The following is a 17152-nucleotide window of genomic DNA, read 5'->3' as shown; positions in this document are numbered from 1 at the left end:
CTCGGGACATATGTTGGTGTTATTTTATTTCTCCAGAGCCAAACTTTCCTGAAGTTTGACTTTTTCATCACAACTCTTGTCTTCATTACTGGAGTGAAACTCTGGCTCTGCTGACAAGAGATTAAAGCAGCTCTTTCTGTCAGGAGGTTTGCAGAGTTCATTAAATTACTGTCACTTTCTTACCATAAATTTATTTGTACTAATGTCTGACCACGAGACATTATTTCTTTCTCCAGCTATTTGATGAGAAAAGGGCTTCTAGAGGATCAATTTCCTGGACTGCAGTGAGGTTGACGTGAATCGTGGCTGCATTGCTCGTCAGTTTAAATAAGCAGCAGCATCTTGAAGACGTCAACATCTCTGCGTGTCAGTAAACCTTCTGTGTAGACTAGAGGCTGGTTATTTGGAGCTAAAATGGCCAGTTTGCTGCAGGAAATGAGGTCCGATCTTCAAAGTTTTACAATAGATATGCTTATTCTTTTATTTTATTTATAGTGAATAAGATTTAAAAGTCCAAAATTTGAACTTTTTCCTTTTTCTGGTTATGGTTTTGAGTGCAGTGGCTTTTGTTAAAATGACATTTCTTCCTGAGGAAGTATAGAAGCTCTGATGTTAGAAAATCTGAGAATGTGATTGGCCGAGCAGGCCATGGGGGGAGTGGGGGGGGGGGCCACACACCGAAGATGAGTCTTAACATTCTCCCCAAAATCATTTGTAAGTATAATTCTAGGCTTTTTAGTAGAAGTACCTCCATTTCTTGGATTTATCAAGATTCTGAAAGGTGCAGCAGTGGATGCAGTTTATTTTTTTAAACAAATTGTAATAGTAAATCCTTTCAAATATTTTTTTTTCTTTTACTTAATTGTAATAGCTTTTTTTAACATTTTCTTTCAAAAGAAAAGAGGGTTGAAATCTTTATGACTAACTGTAGCCTAGCTTGTGTCAAATGTACTTCTGTTAACATATCATAGATATTAAGAAAACAGTCTGGGTGCAGTAAATTTGTGCTAAAAAAGGTTGATGGCTTACATCAAAATTATTTTTTCTACTTTATTTCCCTTTAAAAATCCCACCTGCCACTTTACCCATTTATCTTTGTGGCCTGTTTCTTGAGAAGGTTGTAAGGCGACCGTTATAAAGATCGCTTTTTGTTGCTTTTCTATGAAACAAACCTGATGCTTTATCTGTTTTCGTAATTTTTCGTACCCCAACCCGGTACTGGTTCCGTGTCCGTTATCCCATCTGCTACCACGTCCCACGATTTAATGGGAACAGCCAGCACATCAAAAGAATTGGGGACACACAAAACGCCAAAAAGTGGCGCGGAAAGGGCGCGTTGGGAGTGACAATGTGTAATTTTCCTTCAAACCTGAAAAAAATGGAAAAGTCTAAACCGTTTTCTTAGTTTTATTCCTAAAACTGGTAAATACTTACAAACATATATACAGACAGCTCCTGCAAAAAACATACACAACACATACCATTAATTTAAATCTGAATTTACACTATTTTGATAACAAACATAAATGTTTTTGGCAACTATATTTGAAACAGCTACACTGCAACTCTTTATATCTATGGACAAGTAACTAAAATATTTTAACCAATTCATCTGTAACTAAAAATGAAAAAAAAAAAGAAAGAATTAACAAAATATGCCACATAATTTAAATATCCAACATATACTAAATAAATCCCTTTGGATTTCTTTGTCTTTAATGAAATACTAGTCATCTCTGCACCGATCTTCTTCCTGATTGTCAACTGACGTGAAAACTTGAAATAAATCAAAGTAAATAAACAGTTTTTACTTAAATGTGTGCAACCATATATATATATATATATATATATACTATATATTGTGAATTTTATAACAGAATCTGAAATACAAAATTAGCAAATTAGAGCACAAACCAACACAGTTTGAGGTTAAATGACATCAATCAAACGTAAAATAGGAGAAAAAGTAACTGATATTTCGACTACAAAACTTCCGACCCTTTCCCAGCTTTGTATCTTCATAAATACTTTCCAAAAGTAAAATCTTCTTCTCCAGAAACTGAGATTCACTTCCTGACCGTTTGTTGTCGTCAAAGGTCGGCATGGCGGCCTGAATAATTCAGAGCCATCCCTGTTTGTGCTTTGACGCCAAACAATTATGTCCTTTCTTCACTATAAACACGTTTCTGCAGGCAGACTTTAACAAATTCATGAAAACTTTGGTGCACCTACATGTGGAATTACCCGGTCACTCAGGAATATAAAGTTTCAACATAATTACAAAAAAAAGAAAAAAATCTACATATTGCGTGCAAAGACGGAAGGTCAGAGAACATGACTCGTCATTGTTCTTAGTCACTCAGCTCAGCGATGGTCCATCATCCTCTGCTTGACTTAATGTCATTTAATGGCATCTCTGAGTTCACAAAGAAAAAACAAACTGAAATACTCCGACAATCTCTTCAGCCTGCCCCAATGATCAAAACTGTTCCACCAAATTGACGTTCCGTCTGTGTCAGTGCGGCGTCCCTTTTCGCCGGAGCTCCAGAGTGTGCAGGCCTTCCTGGCGTCCCAGGGCGTGCTGGGCTCCCACTTTGTGGGCCGTTTCAGTGGCGGTGATGTCTATCTGGGCGTACTTGGTGGAGCCCTTTCCTGTTAGGAAACAAGTCAAAACATTTATCTACAACTTTTCTTCTGAGAAAGATCTACTAACAAACACCCTTTGGTCTGCGCCAGAGTACATTGGACCTACAGGAAGAGCTCGTCTGTTTGCTGTGATCTCTTGCGTCTAAAAAAGGATTAAATCTCCTATATAGAGTGCATAAAACTATGTCCTGGAATATATCGTAATATAGACATACAGTATTCAATCCCATGTAGCAATGAGGCTAAAAACGTCTGTCGGCTCCTGCTACACGCAAGTTCATGAACACATTTTAGACATTTTGACGTGCATCGAAAGAGAAGAGCAGACAGGAATTTGACAGGCTAATTGCGTTCGGTGTAAATATTGCGTAAATCTTTAGCTGTTGGTGCAATTAACATGATTCCAGCGGATTATGAAGCGGAGAAAAGCAGCTTTGCTGTTATGCAACACTTCACGTTAGCAATGTGGTTCGTATCCGTGTTGCGTTTTTATGGAACACTTTGCGTTAGACATGAACCGTTTATGTCTAGAGAAGGTGATGTAGAGGTGTTGCACTCACAGCTGTGATGGGAGCGCCCGGTGACCCCCTCCTCCCAGGTGACGGATTAATAAGCCTGCATGCCGACATATAAACTGCAGCGCTGACATTAGACATTAACCTCTTTTCGTGTCAACGCTCGAATGTTCCTCGTACTCTTGGGGGGGTCAGCGGCGCTAACAGCTGGCTTATCGACCGGCCGCACCTCGTCGCCGCATCTCCAATGACAAGGACTCAGCTGCTTTACAGTCAGATGAGAAGACGTCCTCTCAATCAGCCGGCAGAGAATTCTAGACGTCTAATGAGGTCAATCGTGGACTTTTTCACCGTTGCTTGACCGTGACATGCAGACATATTGTGGATTAGTTCTTTTATTTCACTCCGCAGCGTCTGAACATAAAATTAGCCCTTTTAAAAATCTGCTCTTCAGGCGTGCAGAACTACAGAGAAAAAAAGAAAAAGAAAGCCTTGAGAACAAAAACTAGAACACGAAAGCACCACTGAGGTCGTTCAGCTGTAATTTTAAACTCATTTAATCTAATTCAGACTTCTGCTCCGGCTTTACAACAACTGATCTATTAAAAGCTACTCTTTACATAAATGACTGCTGTTAAATAAAGGTGGGGTTCTGCATGTTCTTGTTGGTAAATGAGAATCTGTTCATGAATGTGATGTGTTTTTGTCACATTTGTACTCTTTTGACCAAAATTACATTTGTGAATAACCTGAGTTAATATTTAAAAAGGGACGCTTCGGTTAATTAGACAACAAGTTTTGTTGTTTGGATCCGAATTAAAGGGAGTAGACAAACAAAAACGTCTCAAATCTTTTTAAAAAACACTTGTGTTATGTTTCTACTATAGTAGAAGAAAGTCAAATCCTGATTTCATCAACAACGTTCTATTTTTCAAGAAAAATAGTGGTGTCCCGATTATAGGCCTTGTGGTACACCACATGTGATTCTAAAAACTCATTACAGATCAAAATTGAGTGAGTTGCAAAGCATAATAAGATGATTCTACAGATGAGTCAACAGCAGCAGTCTGGAAATAAGCAGAAATAAACTCCTCGTCCGTCCTTACTCTGAACTGGAAGATGCCCGGCTGCCCCTCTCCCTCCGTGCCCCGGCTCCTGCAGCTCCAGCTCCATGTAGTTCAGCTGCTTCTTGGACGTGGGACTGACAGGAATATTTACATACGTTACACCTTCACTCTGAACTCTCTCAGGAAACGGAGCCTCCGGGGAGAAAACAAAGACTGCCTCTGAAAAAAACAAAAGAGGAAACTGGGATGATGGAGGTGAATTGATGATTTTTGATTTTTTTCTACTTATATAGCATATGACTTTGCACAACTTCCTTTGTCATTATGAGACACTTTACCCTGAAGCTATGGAAATAAATCTTCCTTTTTTCTTTTTACAAATGTCAAAGCCTCAATACTACAGCGTTAAAGTATGAGTCTATGTTGAAAGGCAAACACTTTCTTTAAAGAAAAGAGTCAGAAACTTACAGCCACTAGCGTTAATTCTATAGTACAGCCTCCAAATGACGTTTTTAGTTGCTTTACATGTTTTTTGATTCAGTTTTACCTTTTTCTTCTCATCTGGGTAGGACAGTGCCTCCAAACCTACTTCATGATCACTTTGAACAGCTACAGCTAAAATAAAAGAGCAGTTTTCAGAGAACACCTGCTTTACTCTGAGAGGATTCATAAAGAAGACAGAAAAGGGAAGCCTTTTTTTTCTAAAAGAGCGACAGCAGACGGTGGTCATACCCAAACCTGTAAAGCGTCAACCACAAGGAAAACTCTTACAGTCAGTGAGAGGCCATTAGACGCCCGCACAGTCTCTCGGAGGGTAAAGCCTTTGGCAGCATCTCACTAGCAGATGAGAGACCGACCTCCCCCTCTTGGAGGAGTGCTGCTCAGTAATGGCTCTCATTACAAAACTGTGCCCACAGCACAAGCTGGACGCCTCCGAGAGGAAACACCTTCAGAACCCAAACTTTAAGTCAACCGCTTTTCAGGCGGAGTGGATTAGTACTGTGAGGTGTTGAAAGGAGCAGTTTGTCAACATTTGTTGCAATGTGAGCATGTGCAAAAATGTAGGAAACAGGCAGGAGATCATGTGTGTGACGGTAGAATTTTTAATATTATGGAATTCTCTGATCCTTAACTTCTCAAGCAGAACAATCGGAGAAAAAGTTGTTTTCAAACCCCAATCCAATCATATTTGATCCATTTCAAAGCATTTCATCTGCTACTTGTGATTACCGTATTTCTGCACTAGGGGGCGCAGCGTCAATAAACTGTCTATTTTTGAACTTATGTCATATATAAGGTGAACCAAACAAAAGGCACATTAAACAAGACAAAAGAGTCAGAGATAAGTCAGTCAGACTTTATAAGCTGTGTTTACAGTAACTCCAGAACTTGTTTGTAGTCACAACAGGCTAACTCACAACCTAGAACACGAATGTGTCGAGATCTTTTTCAAACTGTATGTTTTTATCTGCTCCTGATGTACAATTATTTGAATTAAAAAATACTCTGAAATGCTATTTTAATCTTAATTTTCTTGTTATATATCTGCCATCAGAAAAAATACCACAAGAACATGTTAAAAACACCAAAACACATTTTTTCATCATCTTTTAATAAAGACTTAAAGTGAAGCCCTACAGTTAAAACTGGCTAATTAGATGCTCCTGTATCAATAGAAGGTGATTAGCTCAAATAGGTTCATATTGGCAAGTTGTTGGTAAGTCTAATAAAGCCAAGAGTGTTTAAAGTTCAACATTGATCCAGTAATTTTAAAACTCAAGTATTTAATTTTGAACATTTTAGTACTAGTTAAACCAATTCAGTCGGAGGTGAGCTGATCAATATACCTATAGCCTCAATCAAACTCAAAATAAATGTTTCCGTTCTCCTGTCAGGTTGATATTTCAAACTTAACTCAGGTAGATTGATCCCAATAATTGTTCTGCCTCTCCTAGAGGGCGTTTCAGTTTGGCCACTAGGTGGCGATCGCGCTATAGAATTACACCTTATTCCAGAAGAAGAAGAAGCAAAGAATGAGTAAAAAATTGTATTTTAGACCACAAATTGTTCTTTTAAGAATATTTCCTTAAAATAGTTTGGAAAATTCATGCCTGTGAGTTAATAAAAATGTTCATTTAATCAGTAATGTATGTTTAGGTCGACCTAGCGTTAGCATTAGCCGTCCTATGGGGAATTCCATTGTACATTAGCATCAAGCTAGCGGACTTTAGCTTTGTGTGTTACATCGATCTCTACTAGAAAATATCGGTTTTACAGTGATTTGTAACACATTACTAACGTGAAGTGCTGTATAAAGGCTTCATAATCCACAGGAATGACATTAATTGCATAAACAGTTGAAGAGTTACAGAATATAAACATACCAATATGCATCAAAATACTTGACATCGTCTGATTTATTGGTTGACCCGAATTTAAAAACACATCTATACTGTGAATAGTTAATTTAAATGTTTATGTAGCGTCTATCAAGAAAATGTGCATATACCAGGCCTGATTAGAAAACACTAAAGCAACCTGTTGATTGTGATGACGGTGACTTACCGTCAGCCTCTTGGAGAAACCTCTTGTGGCTATAGCTGCCCATTAGCTCGTACTTGCTTTTCTCTTCTGCCTGAAATGCACACATATAGTGGGTGCAGTTGATTACAATGTGCACTGAGTGCCCATATTCAGAGCATCCATTTATTACATGACTTAGGGACGAACTCAACAGCTCAGTGGACGCAGTATTTATAGACCTTTGAGGGCTGTGTGGCTCACATGAGGAAAAGCTGTCTGCAATACCTCTTCATTAAAGAAGGACAACTGTTTCTTTCGCATAATCTCTGATTCCCAACACCAACTGGGGTGTGAAAACGGTGAGTGGAGCTTAGTCGTATTGATTTCAGCCCCATTGAGCTGCCAGCACTCAGACCTATTCAGTGATGGAACCAAAATTACATTTGAATGAGCCAGAACTAAACGATTACATCATTATTGGACTGTGCTGCTTCATTTGTAACTTTTTTTTAATCAAGGTGATTTTCTTTAACAAAAAAACTTTTGAAATGTTTATTTATGTTTACACATGGCACAAAAATAAGGTAAAAACTTAGATTTAGTTTAGTTTACTTACATAACACCAACTTTTTCTAATCTCCAGATATCAAATATCTTCTCAGCAGTCTGAGTTGATTAATGGCTTGAACTGAGCATATGTGCAGCTAAAAGCAAAAGGAAGAGCATTCACAGGAACATACCTCTGAGCTTTTTTCTGGCATGCGGCTTTCCATGATCTCATAAGCAGGATCAGTTCTGCGTCTTTGCTCTTTGCCATTAAGCTTTTTGTCTAGCAGAAGATGAAACAGTAGAAGCACTTTAAAGATGCCACAGTAAGAAAGATGTTTTCTTTCTTTAAGGAATGTTTAAAGTCAAAAGATTAAAGATTGACGATTAACCTTTAAAGATTGATAATCAACGCAAAAAGATTGATGAATAACATCAAAATAATAATAATTACCAAAAAAAGTTGGATGATTAATGTCAAAATATTGACGATTTACATCAAAAGATTAATTTAACATCAAAATATTGACGATTTACTTCAAGAGACTGATGATTAACACCAAAAGAATAATAATTAACAAAAAGAGTTGGATGATTGATGTCAAAATATTGACTATTTACATCAAAAGATTAATATTTACATCAAAATGTTGACAATTTACATCAAAAGATTAAATTTAACGTCAAAATATTGACGATTTACATCAAAAGATTGATATTAACGTCAAAATATTGGCGCATGACCATAAAAAAATTTTTTTACATCAAAAGATTCACAATTAACGTCAAAAGATTCATAATTGACGTCAAAAGATTGATCATTAATGTCAACGATTTAAGAATAACGTCAACATATTAATGATTAATTTCAAAAGATGAACAACTAACATCAAAAGAATGACAATTAGCGTCAAAATGTTGGCGATTAACATCAAGTTTGGGAGTGACTTCAAATGATTGATTTGTAGTGTCAAATGATTGACAATTAAAGACTGACAACGTGTAAAAAATTCATGATTATCGACAAAAGATTGACGGGATAAAATCGACAATTAACGACACAAGATTGATAATAAACGTCAAAAGATTGACAATTAACAATTTATGATTGACATATAGAAATTGACAATTAACAACATTTTCTAAAAAATAAATAAATAAATCAAACAAAATAATAAAATTGCTTTCAAATATGACATGCAAGAAGCAAACCAGACGTGCTGAGAAAGCAATCCACCAAAGAGTTAATTCTAGAGAAAGACCATCAACTTCAATAAAACTTAGATTTCCAAAATGTTAATGATTGATGTCAATCTCTAAAATATTGAAAATGTTTATTGTTTCATCAGTACAAGAGAATTGTACAAAATGTAACTGAAGTGCTCAACCTTTGGTTCCCTACCAATAATACCAGCATTTTTGGGGAAACTGAACCTTGATAGGTCAATAAATAGAATAGGGTTTTATGGAAAATAGCCACACTAGCTTAAATGTGCATCTTTTTTGTGAGAAGTGCTGTAAAGAATAGAACACTCAGAACATCACCCCTCCAAAACTAGAGGATTATTTTGCATATGTGCCAACAAGTGACCGGCCAATGAAACGCTACATTTAGTAGTAGCTAAACTATCCCACCTGTAGACATGCAGTTAAACTGTTAAGTCACAACTGATGACAAATCCAGTTTCAATAAAACATTTTTACATGCAAAAAAGTTTTTCTCTTAAGGAGTCTATGACATCAAAACACCAGGAATTAGTTAGTGAAGGTTAAAAATACTGTATTTTTGGAGTATAATTCATGCTCTGAGACTTGTACCACTTATACTCCAGAAAACAAAGTTTTTTAAATCAAAAGTTATCTTTGCCTTAACTTCCTTTCCCATTTATTTTAGTTTGAATTAAAAGATCAAGAAATGGAAACATGTCACGGAGTAGATAGAAGAAGCCAAGTCGTTGACGGCAGAGAAGAGTGGAAGAACAGGAGATCCGGTTGAGAGGACCAGAAGTAGAGACTTACTGTCACTGGTCGCCGCTTGACTCTTCTCCTCACACCTGTGCTGCCCCCCTACACCTGTGGGAACCTCATGGAGCGGCTCCTCGTCTTCAACACTGTCCTCTTCTTGGCTTTTCCTCCCATTCGACCCATTTGGGAGTGTCTGTGAAGCCCAAAAGTCTCTATCGCCATACATTTTAGCAGGCAGAGCGCGTGGTGAAGGGTGGCAGGGCGCTACCCGACACTTGAAGCAGTTTTCATAAATGGCCGCTCGTTTTTCTCGCCTCGATTCCTGCTGTAATGCTGCCAAATGAAGCTGATTTCCCAAAGCGGGGCTCATTGACTCATATGGGTTCAATCTGTGCACCTTTGCCTCGGGAGGCTTGTCCGCTCTTGGAAAGCTGAGCAAACCCGATAAAAGACTGACTAATCTCCCAGCTTTCTTTGGCAGCGGCGACTCCCCACTCATTCTGGAGTTTGGCAGCTCTCGGCTGCGGACGCTTCCAGAGCCAGGATAGGCCCATGACTTCTGATGACTTCCCATCACTGAAACAGTGTATATGAGTCAACCGTGGGGGCTTGATCAAAGGTTTTTTTTTATCCCAGCATGCATCAGTTTTCAGAGTTCATGCAGGGATGCAGACAGAAGACATTTTTTAGGGAACATCCTTACCTGGTAGGACTGGCACTGAGGAAGAACTTGACTGTGGGGCCATCTGTGAAAAGAAGGAAAGAAAGATGAAAGTAAGGACATTTGATGAAGAAAATTAACCTAAATATTCCCAATTAGAGCCAATCTAGAAAAATATTGTATGCAGTTATGCCATAAGCTATGCAGTCGTGCCCATTTCAATCAGTTTTATTCACAAATAAACTCCTTTTCCAACTACCTTTTTTTATCTGCTCCTGATACACACACTATTGAATAAAGAAATGCAGTTTGGAGCTTAATTTTCCAAATTATATCCTCCATCATTAGAAAAATCCCACAAGAACATGTTAAAATACGGTTATCCTTTGAGTGGGTTATATTGTTTGTTTATGAGGAACTTTTAGGAGACAGAAGAATAAAAATTACATGTACACAGAATTTTCTTTTATTTATAACACCCATTTTCACTGTAGAGGTCACAGGTCAACGCTGCAGATTTCTGCGGTAGAATCAGTCAAACTAAGGGATGGTAATTACAGAGGTTCTGGTTTGATGTTTTCTTTGAACTCAAGACTGAAATAAATGTGCTCTATAAAATTTCTGACCAGAAACATTTGTGCTTTCAAAATATCACCATAGAAAACAGCTAATGACAAAGATGTAAACAAATGAATTTACTCACTTCAATGCACAACAAGCACACTGATTGTAACATCTCAGTAAACATATTATTTGAACTTCTTTTATTTAAAGAAATATACTATATAATCAGTATTTAATCATCTCTGTGTCCTTAAAACTTAGAAGTTTTACTATCTCAAGTCTTACAGCTAAAGAGCTTCCCAGAAGTCCATCGTGTACATGTGTATACCGATTGGTTAAATGGGAAAACTTGATACAAATTAAAAAAAAAAAAAAAAATTGCAACAATTAAACATTTGATCTCACCTGGCTAGTTAATTCCTGGACACCTCAAATCCAGAAAACATTGGGTTTTCAGTTGGTACGTGTTACAAATGTACAGAGTATTTTATACTTTCCAATCAGTAGAACCTGTAAAAGTACTGAGTTCATCCGCGGTACAGTGTTCACTCACTATACTGACTGATTGGCTGCAGACCATTGTCTGTATCGTAACTCCTATACAGAATGTTTTAGTTACACATAAATCTTTCATCACAATTAGATCTTTGGTTTCATTCTACAATACTGGACTTATTATACTCTTAAGGTTTGAACTTTGAGACTTTAGAGAAAAGTTTTCCAGAAAGCCACACATACCCAGATAGGAGCATAGACTGCAGAAGAGTGGAATAAAAAGTCACACTATGTGGCATCTCTGATAGTGTTCTGGGGACTGGCCCGGCTCCACATGCGGGCCGGATCTGGCCCACGGGCCGTAGTTTGGGTACTCTAGGTTTAAGACATCTTTAATCTTACTTTGCAGATTTCAAATATTGACAGGTATTTTTATAATATAACTTCCACGACAAAGGAAGGACTATTGTAAAGTCTGTACGTTATATTTTATCTTGAAGACTGAGAAGAAATCCTTTGAAATAAACCATTTCTTTTTCTTCATATACATTCCAAAAATCTATGTAATCTATGGAAAAGGAGATGATTGAGCATAAGCCGGCCTGTCGTTGTAGAAAATCTGTTTTAACTTTACATTCTTTCAACTACCGTAACTCTTCAACTGTTTACACAATAAAATAATTCCAGTAAATTTTAAGTGGAGAAAAGCAGCATTTCACTGAAATGTAACAACTTACATTAGTGAAATATTGACGTGATCAACATAAATTATTTCAATTTTGTCGTGGAGAAAAGCGGTTTTGCAACATTAAAAAATAAAAGCTGCTATTTTTCACATCAGAATTAGCTGATTGATTGCGAAAGCAGATGAAGAGCTACAGTATGTCAAAGTGAAAGTGTTATGTACGTTTCACCACCGACATCCCTTGGGTTAAAGTACTAAACTGCAAGATAACAATAGATGAATTTTGCCTCTATTGGCTTGCCATACCTTCTCAAATGAGGCTGAACATGTCTGATACAAAAGGGGAGATCTTTAGAGAAAGAGATGCTGTTTTAGTTCTTTATGTGGAGATCAGCTTTTTAGAGGAAACCCCACAGTGGGCTGACAAGTTGTTTTTTTAAGGTGCCACAGAATTCAGCAGAAAGAGTCCATAACACAACAAATATAAACAAGCGGCAGTGAGCGGGAGATCAGCAGTCGCTTGCAGCTTACAAAGTGTGAACCAGCTCCTTTCAGAGAGGGTGTCAAAGCGACGCGGTTGCTAAGCTAACTTGTTGGACAGATGGATTGTGGGATTGTTGGTTGTTCTGCCACCAAACACACTTTCATCACTTGAAGGCTGCGCGATACCGCGGAGGTCACTTTGACAACGAGCTGCCGAGCAGATGATACACTCCTGATAAAGCCTGTGTACACAAGCTGCTGCTGCCTGACAGCAGAGCAATCCAAAAAGCAAATTGACTTTGAAGGACTGACGGCTCCATTTCACAGCTTTACGCCCCTTTTTTTCATTTTTATTTTAGGATTCAAGCTCAGGGAAAAAAATAGTAATAAAGTTGGCTGTCTTACCTTGAATCCACCACACACCGAGCAGATGATCACAACGGTTTTGGGGTCGGATGGGTGAGAGGCACAGGAATGAAGGGAGTCACTAGAGGGCGCTAACTTGGTGCTCTCCTCCTCCTCTGTGAGGCCCTGACAGTGTTCACTGACTGATAGTGTCTCAGAAGTCTCTGAGTGATGCTCAGAGGTTGTTTCATCTCTTTTTGCTGACTGTGTCGTGTCTCTGGTAGAGGTGGAGGGCTCTTTATCGATGCTTTCCTGTAAAAGATTCCTCGGATTGTCGTAAAGACACTGCAGCGAGGTCGGTACCTGGTACCTGTGTCCCGGAGCGCCAGGGCAGCTGCATCGACACAGATCTTGAGCTATGTGGGGGGGCAAGCTGAATACAGACCCAAAGTCCTCTCCAGAGTTGATATCCAGACTGCCTGTGTATGAGGAGAAACTCCCTGTGTATGAGGAGTGGCTTCCGGTTGCGATTCCGCTGTCAGAGGAACTCTGACGGCCGATCTCCTGGAGCTGCCGCTGGGACTTGGCTGCGGGGCGTGCGCCGCCTCCGTGGGCGGCGGGGAGCTTCTCGGTTATCGGTGGCGCCGCTCTGTTGCTCAGGTGGCTGACATTTCCAGGTGGGTTGGACGGGGGCTCGCTCCAGATCGCCAGCCGGCTGCCAACGCTGCAGTCTGACTGGCTGTTATCTGAGGTGTCAGAAGAGCCCGAGATGCTGCGGTCATCTCCTCCGGCAGACGAGACTGCTGGGAAAAACTGAAAATAATTACTGCTCCAATGAAAACAAACAACAAAAACCTCATTTGTTTTCCCCAAAACACAGACTGACAACACATTGCTCCTCCTGTTGCCTTTAGGGGTCATTGGTATTCAGGAATACGAAATCATCTGCAGAAAAAATGCTAGACCTGAAAGGTTATACCATATGGGTTAAAGTCAAGGCCCAGGGGCCGGATCCGGCCCTCCAGATCATTTTATTTAATTGTTGCGCTTATTCATAACTTGTAAAATTTTGACAAAACATACTTTTATTTGAGAGTTAAATATTGAAAGTTATTTAAAGTTTAAGTTTTTGGAATAATATTCCTGCCTTTTTATTATTCATTGTTATGTTAAAAAGGTACGGTTTTAAAGTTTTAAAAATGTAGTTTTAGTGTGTTCAGTAAATGATTATCCTGTTCGGTCCACAACCTAAGGTGTGTATTGGATTTTGGCCCCGTGCGATTGAGATGACACCCCTGGTTTATGCAGTATGCTACGTACGTTCAAGAACACACTAAACGCGCCACCTACAGTTGGAAGAGGCTTGGCGCTAAATGTTGGAGCGGTGCGAAGCTTTTGACTTTTGCTCCAGGTCTTTAATTTCACAGTTCTATTCTGATGATTGAAAGACTCCAGCCTCGCTTCCACTGAGGAGTTTGTGTTCACGGCGCATGTGTGATGTAGACTACTAGCTTGCCGCTGGCTTAACCTGTATCACACTGTAGCCAAGAATGACAAGGAACGATTGCAGTTCCACCGCATACCAGACATTTTCAATACAGACCAAAAGAGAACATAGGAAGCCGCAAAAACACGAATGCTTACAAACAGTAGAAAAGTTAGCTTAAATAAGCGCTATAATGGCGCTTTCTAATGTGCCCATCGCTTTCTGTCGATCATCAGGTGGCTACAGTGGTTCCGCCCCAATTGTTCCATTCCACTTTTCAATGGACCTCAACCAATGGGGGTATGGGTCGGTACTGCTCAATAGGTCCATTTTACAGTGGAAACGCTCAAAATATCGGACTATACCGGACCGCTCAGTGGAAACGAGGCTTTGGTGTCCTATAATTCCAGCCGGGCACATGTATACGCATGTAGAACCTGGAAACGGTCAAAGGAACTTGCATAGTGATGCATGAACACAAGAGTGCGGAAGCCCAAAATGCGCATTTATAGACTTTTCATCCGAAGTGGACGCTTGAACGCTTGTTGCTAAGGGCGTGTGTATGTAGATTTAGTCACATGCACTGGTATGGGTTTTTTGGGGGTTTATTGGCTCCATAGAGGGTCATAGAAAGGGGCCTACGTCTTAAAAGAGTGTCTCAGAGTTCCCTTGTGGCTCATGCAGCCACCTTAAAGGACATCATAAAGGCGAACCGTACCGTACATGTGTAAAGCGTATCGTGAAGTATTTGGAAGTCATTAGTAAGTTGTGCGCACTGGCTCCTTACTGACCGTGTGCAAGTACTACACCCAAGGGGTGTCCAGGTGATACATAAGTGTCTATAGGATGGCCACACGAACTATTCGCTAATTATACAATTTCTTAAATTCTATTGTGGTCTACTAAAATAGTGTCCGGGCTCCTGTATGCTCATTTTTCAAGGTCCATTGCCAAGGAATGAAAACTCCGCCCCACTGTTAATGGATGGGCAGGATTTGCTACCACAGGAAGGTCTATGGTCAAAAAGACAAAGCGATGAATCCAACCTGTGGTGCTCCCATGGGACAGCATGCTCAGCCGCCTCTCCAGCTCCTGGGCCTCCAGACTCAGCCTCTCCTCTGAACTCGTCTGACTGGAACCAAGTTCTGCAAAAACAGATCAACTACTTCTAATAAAGTCATGTGTGAGACGTGTCCTGAGAAACACAACAACTTAAGAAGCACAAAAGAGATGTGAGATTCTGTAAACAACGTAAGTGAGATGTAAGCGAACACCTTGGGAGGGTTGAATTTAGCCCGCGGGCGAGCCGAGCCAGTGGGCGCCCATAGAAAAGGGTCGCACCTTGCAGTGTTTTTAACACTGCGGGGTTTATTATTAGCTCTCTCACGTGGCTTCATCACTACGCGCTCTGCTGCTGCTGGGGAGCTAAAGATTCTTGGTGCTGCGCAAGGGTCTAATGTAGCCTCCACCACCAAGGTCAAACCCCAGCTCTGACTCCATGTATTTATACTTTGTTTGCTTGTTTTTGATGCTTCAAATAAACAAAGACTCTCCGTTTCCATGAAACAGAGGCACTGAAATAAATCTGGTGATGTCAAACTGTTGTTTCAATACCTGCTTGTTTTATAGTTACCTAGTGTGTTACCTTTTTCGCATAATTTCACCAATGATTTGTCCTTTTTTGTGTGTAACATAAGGACATTAAAAGAAGATCTATAAGAATATCTGAAATAGTCATAATTCCATCTTATTTTTTTCTCGTTTGCAGTAGTCTAAAGTAGTTTAAATTGATCAACTTGTGATCAAAAACTTCAACTACATTTGGAGATCACATATTTAGAAAATATTAAGCAAAGGAACTCGACATGATGTTTTTATCACTAATTTAATCTGTTAAAACAGATTTGAGTTGTAAAGCTGTGTTCACAGTGCCCTCAGAAATGCACGTTCTAGCAGCTACTTCTGGTAAAGAATCTGTGTAAGTATGTGTGTGTTTTTGGACTTCTAAACTCTTGATTTTTTGCGTTGCTATGCAAGTTACTACAACTGTTTTAGGGCAATTATTTTCTTGATTTGTGCATAACTTTGGATTTGTGTGTACGTAATTCTTAAATTGTAATTCATACAACACATTTTGTGTGTAAGTACAAAAATTATGAAATTCCAAAAATAAAAAAATTACACACGAACAAATTAAAATGACGTCTTAAAACTGATTTAGGCACAAATATTTACAAATTACACATGAATCTGATTTGAGATTCAGAGATTCGCCCTTTAAGTGATGCGTTTAAATGCTGCTAGAATGCTGGGTCATCAGAGTTTTCTTTTCAGCCGCTTTGAACTTAGATTGTGAATATTATCTGGTGAAACTTGACATTTTCCCACTTTCTTAAACAGATTTGCCTGTTAAAAAGTACAAAAAAACAGTCTAAATATGTGTTTTTAAAACACTCAACATGAAAGTTTTCCTATTCATTCACAGCTGCACAACCCTAACCCTATTTTCTATCTTTTTTATTTCATAATTTTTGTACTTATAAATAAAATGTGTTGTATGACTTACAAATCAAGAATTACAGACACACAAACCCAAAGTTACATATCAATCAAGAATCACGCACACACAAATGGGGGTGAGGCTACTTTATCTCCATAAACGAGCGTTAAACAAGTTAAACTTCGACCAATCAGGGATTCCAATTTGATAATGGTTTATTTTTGGCGTTCTTATAAATCACCGAAGTGCCAACTGTCTCAAAATCAATCATATAGAAGAGATTAAAAATTGCAGTTTGTGCCTGGCCAGAATTATGTCTTCCATATATCGGAATAGAGCTTTGAATTTTTTTTTGGTTTTGTAAACACTGGGGTTGATGTTGGCTCAAGTTTCTCTACACCATTCTTGAGACTTTAGCGAAACACCATTGTTTATTTAGACTGAGCAACAGCAAAAAAAAAAAAAAAAAAAAATCACAAGGGTGTAAAAGTGGGTCTTGGGTCACATTTACCCGACTGACAGGCATCCCAGCCAGTCATAGTGGGGGGTATTTTTATAGATTCGTCATCATGGCTAAGCTCCGTCCAGACCTTCTACCTTTGAACAACTTTAGGTTTATGGCTCCAGGGCCTGGCAGACACGTCTGTGGGCTATTAACAAGTCTCTAACAT

At 39.0% G+C, this 17152-nt stretch overlaps 1 protein-coding gene across 3 annotated transcripts in view; it reads right to left on the bottom strand.

The window, feature by feature from the left end:
• Nucleotides 1-842: 842 nt before the first annotated feature.
• Nucleotides 843-17152, bottom strand: part of LOC112156468 (protein Dok-7) — a 28537-nt gene continuing 12227 nt past the window's right edge. The window contains exons 6-13 of one of the 3 annotated variants that reach the window (XM_024288766.2): nt 15028-15126; nt 12556-13298; nt 9966-10008; nt 9317-9838; nt 7492-7580; nt 6794-6863; nt 4268-4447; nt 843-2652 (exon numbers count right to left, since the gene is read on the bottom strand). In XM_024288766.2, coding sequence (XP_024144534.1) covers nt 2516-2652; nt 4268-4447; nt 6794-6863; nt 7492-7580; nt 9317-9838; nt 9966-10008; nt 12556-13298; nt 15028-15126 — 1883 coding nt within the window. In that variant the 3' untranslated portion in view covers nt 843-2515. The remainder of the gene's footprint in view (nt 2653-4267; nt 4448-6793; nt 6864-7491; nt 7581-9316; nt 9839-9965; nt 10009-12555; nt 13299-15027; nt 15127-17152) is intronic. The other 2 variants (XM_024288767.2, XM_024288768.2) reach the window with 2 other exon arrangements.

This window comes from Oryzias melastigma, linkage group LG18, assembly GCF_002922805.2.
Source record: "Oryzias melastigma strain HK-1 linkage group LG18, ASM292280v2, whole genome shotgun sequence".
Lineage (NCBI taxonomy): Eukaryota > Metazoa > Chordata > Actinopteri > Beloniformes > Adrianichthyidae > Oryzias > Oryzias melastigma.
This window is presented reverse-complemented; position numbering and strand designations above follow the sequence as displayed.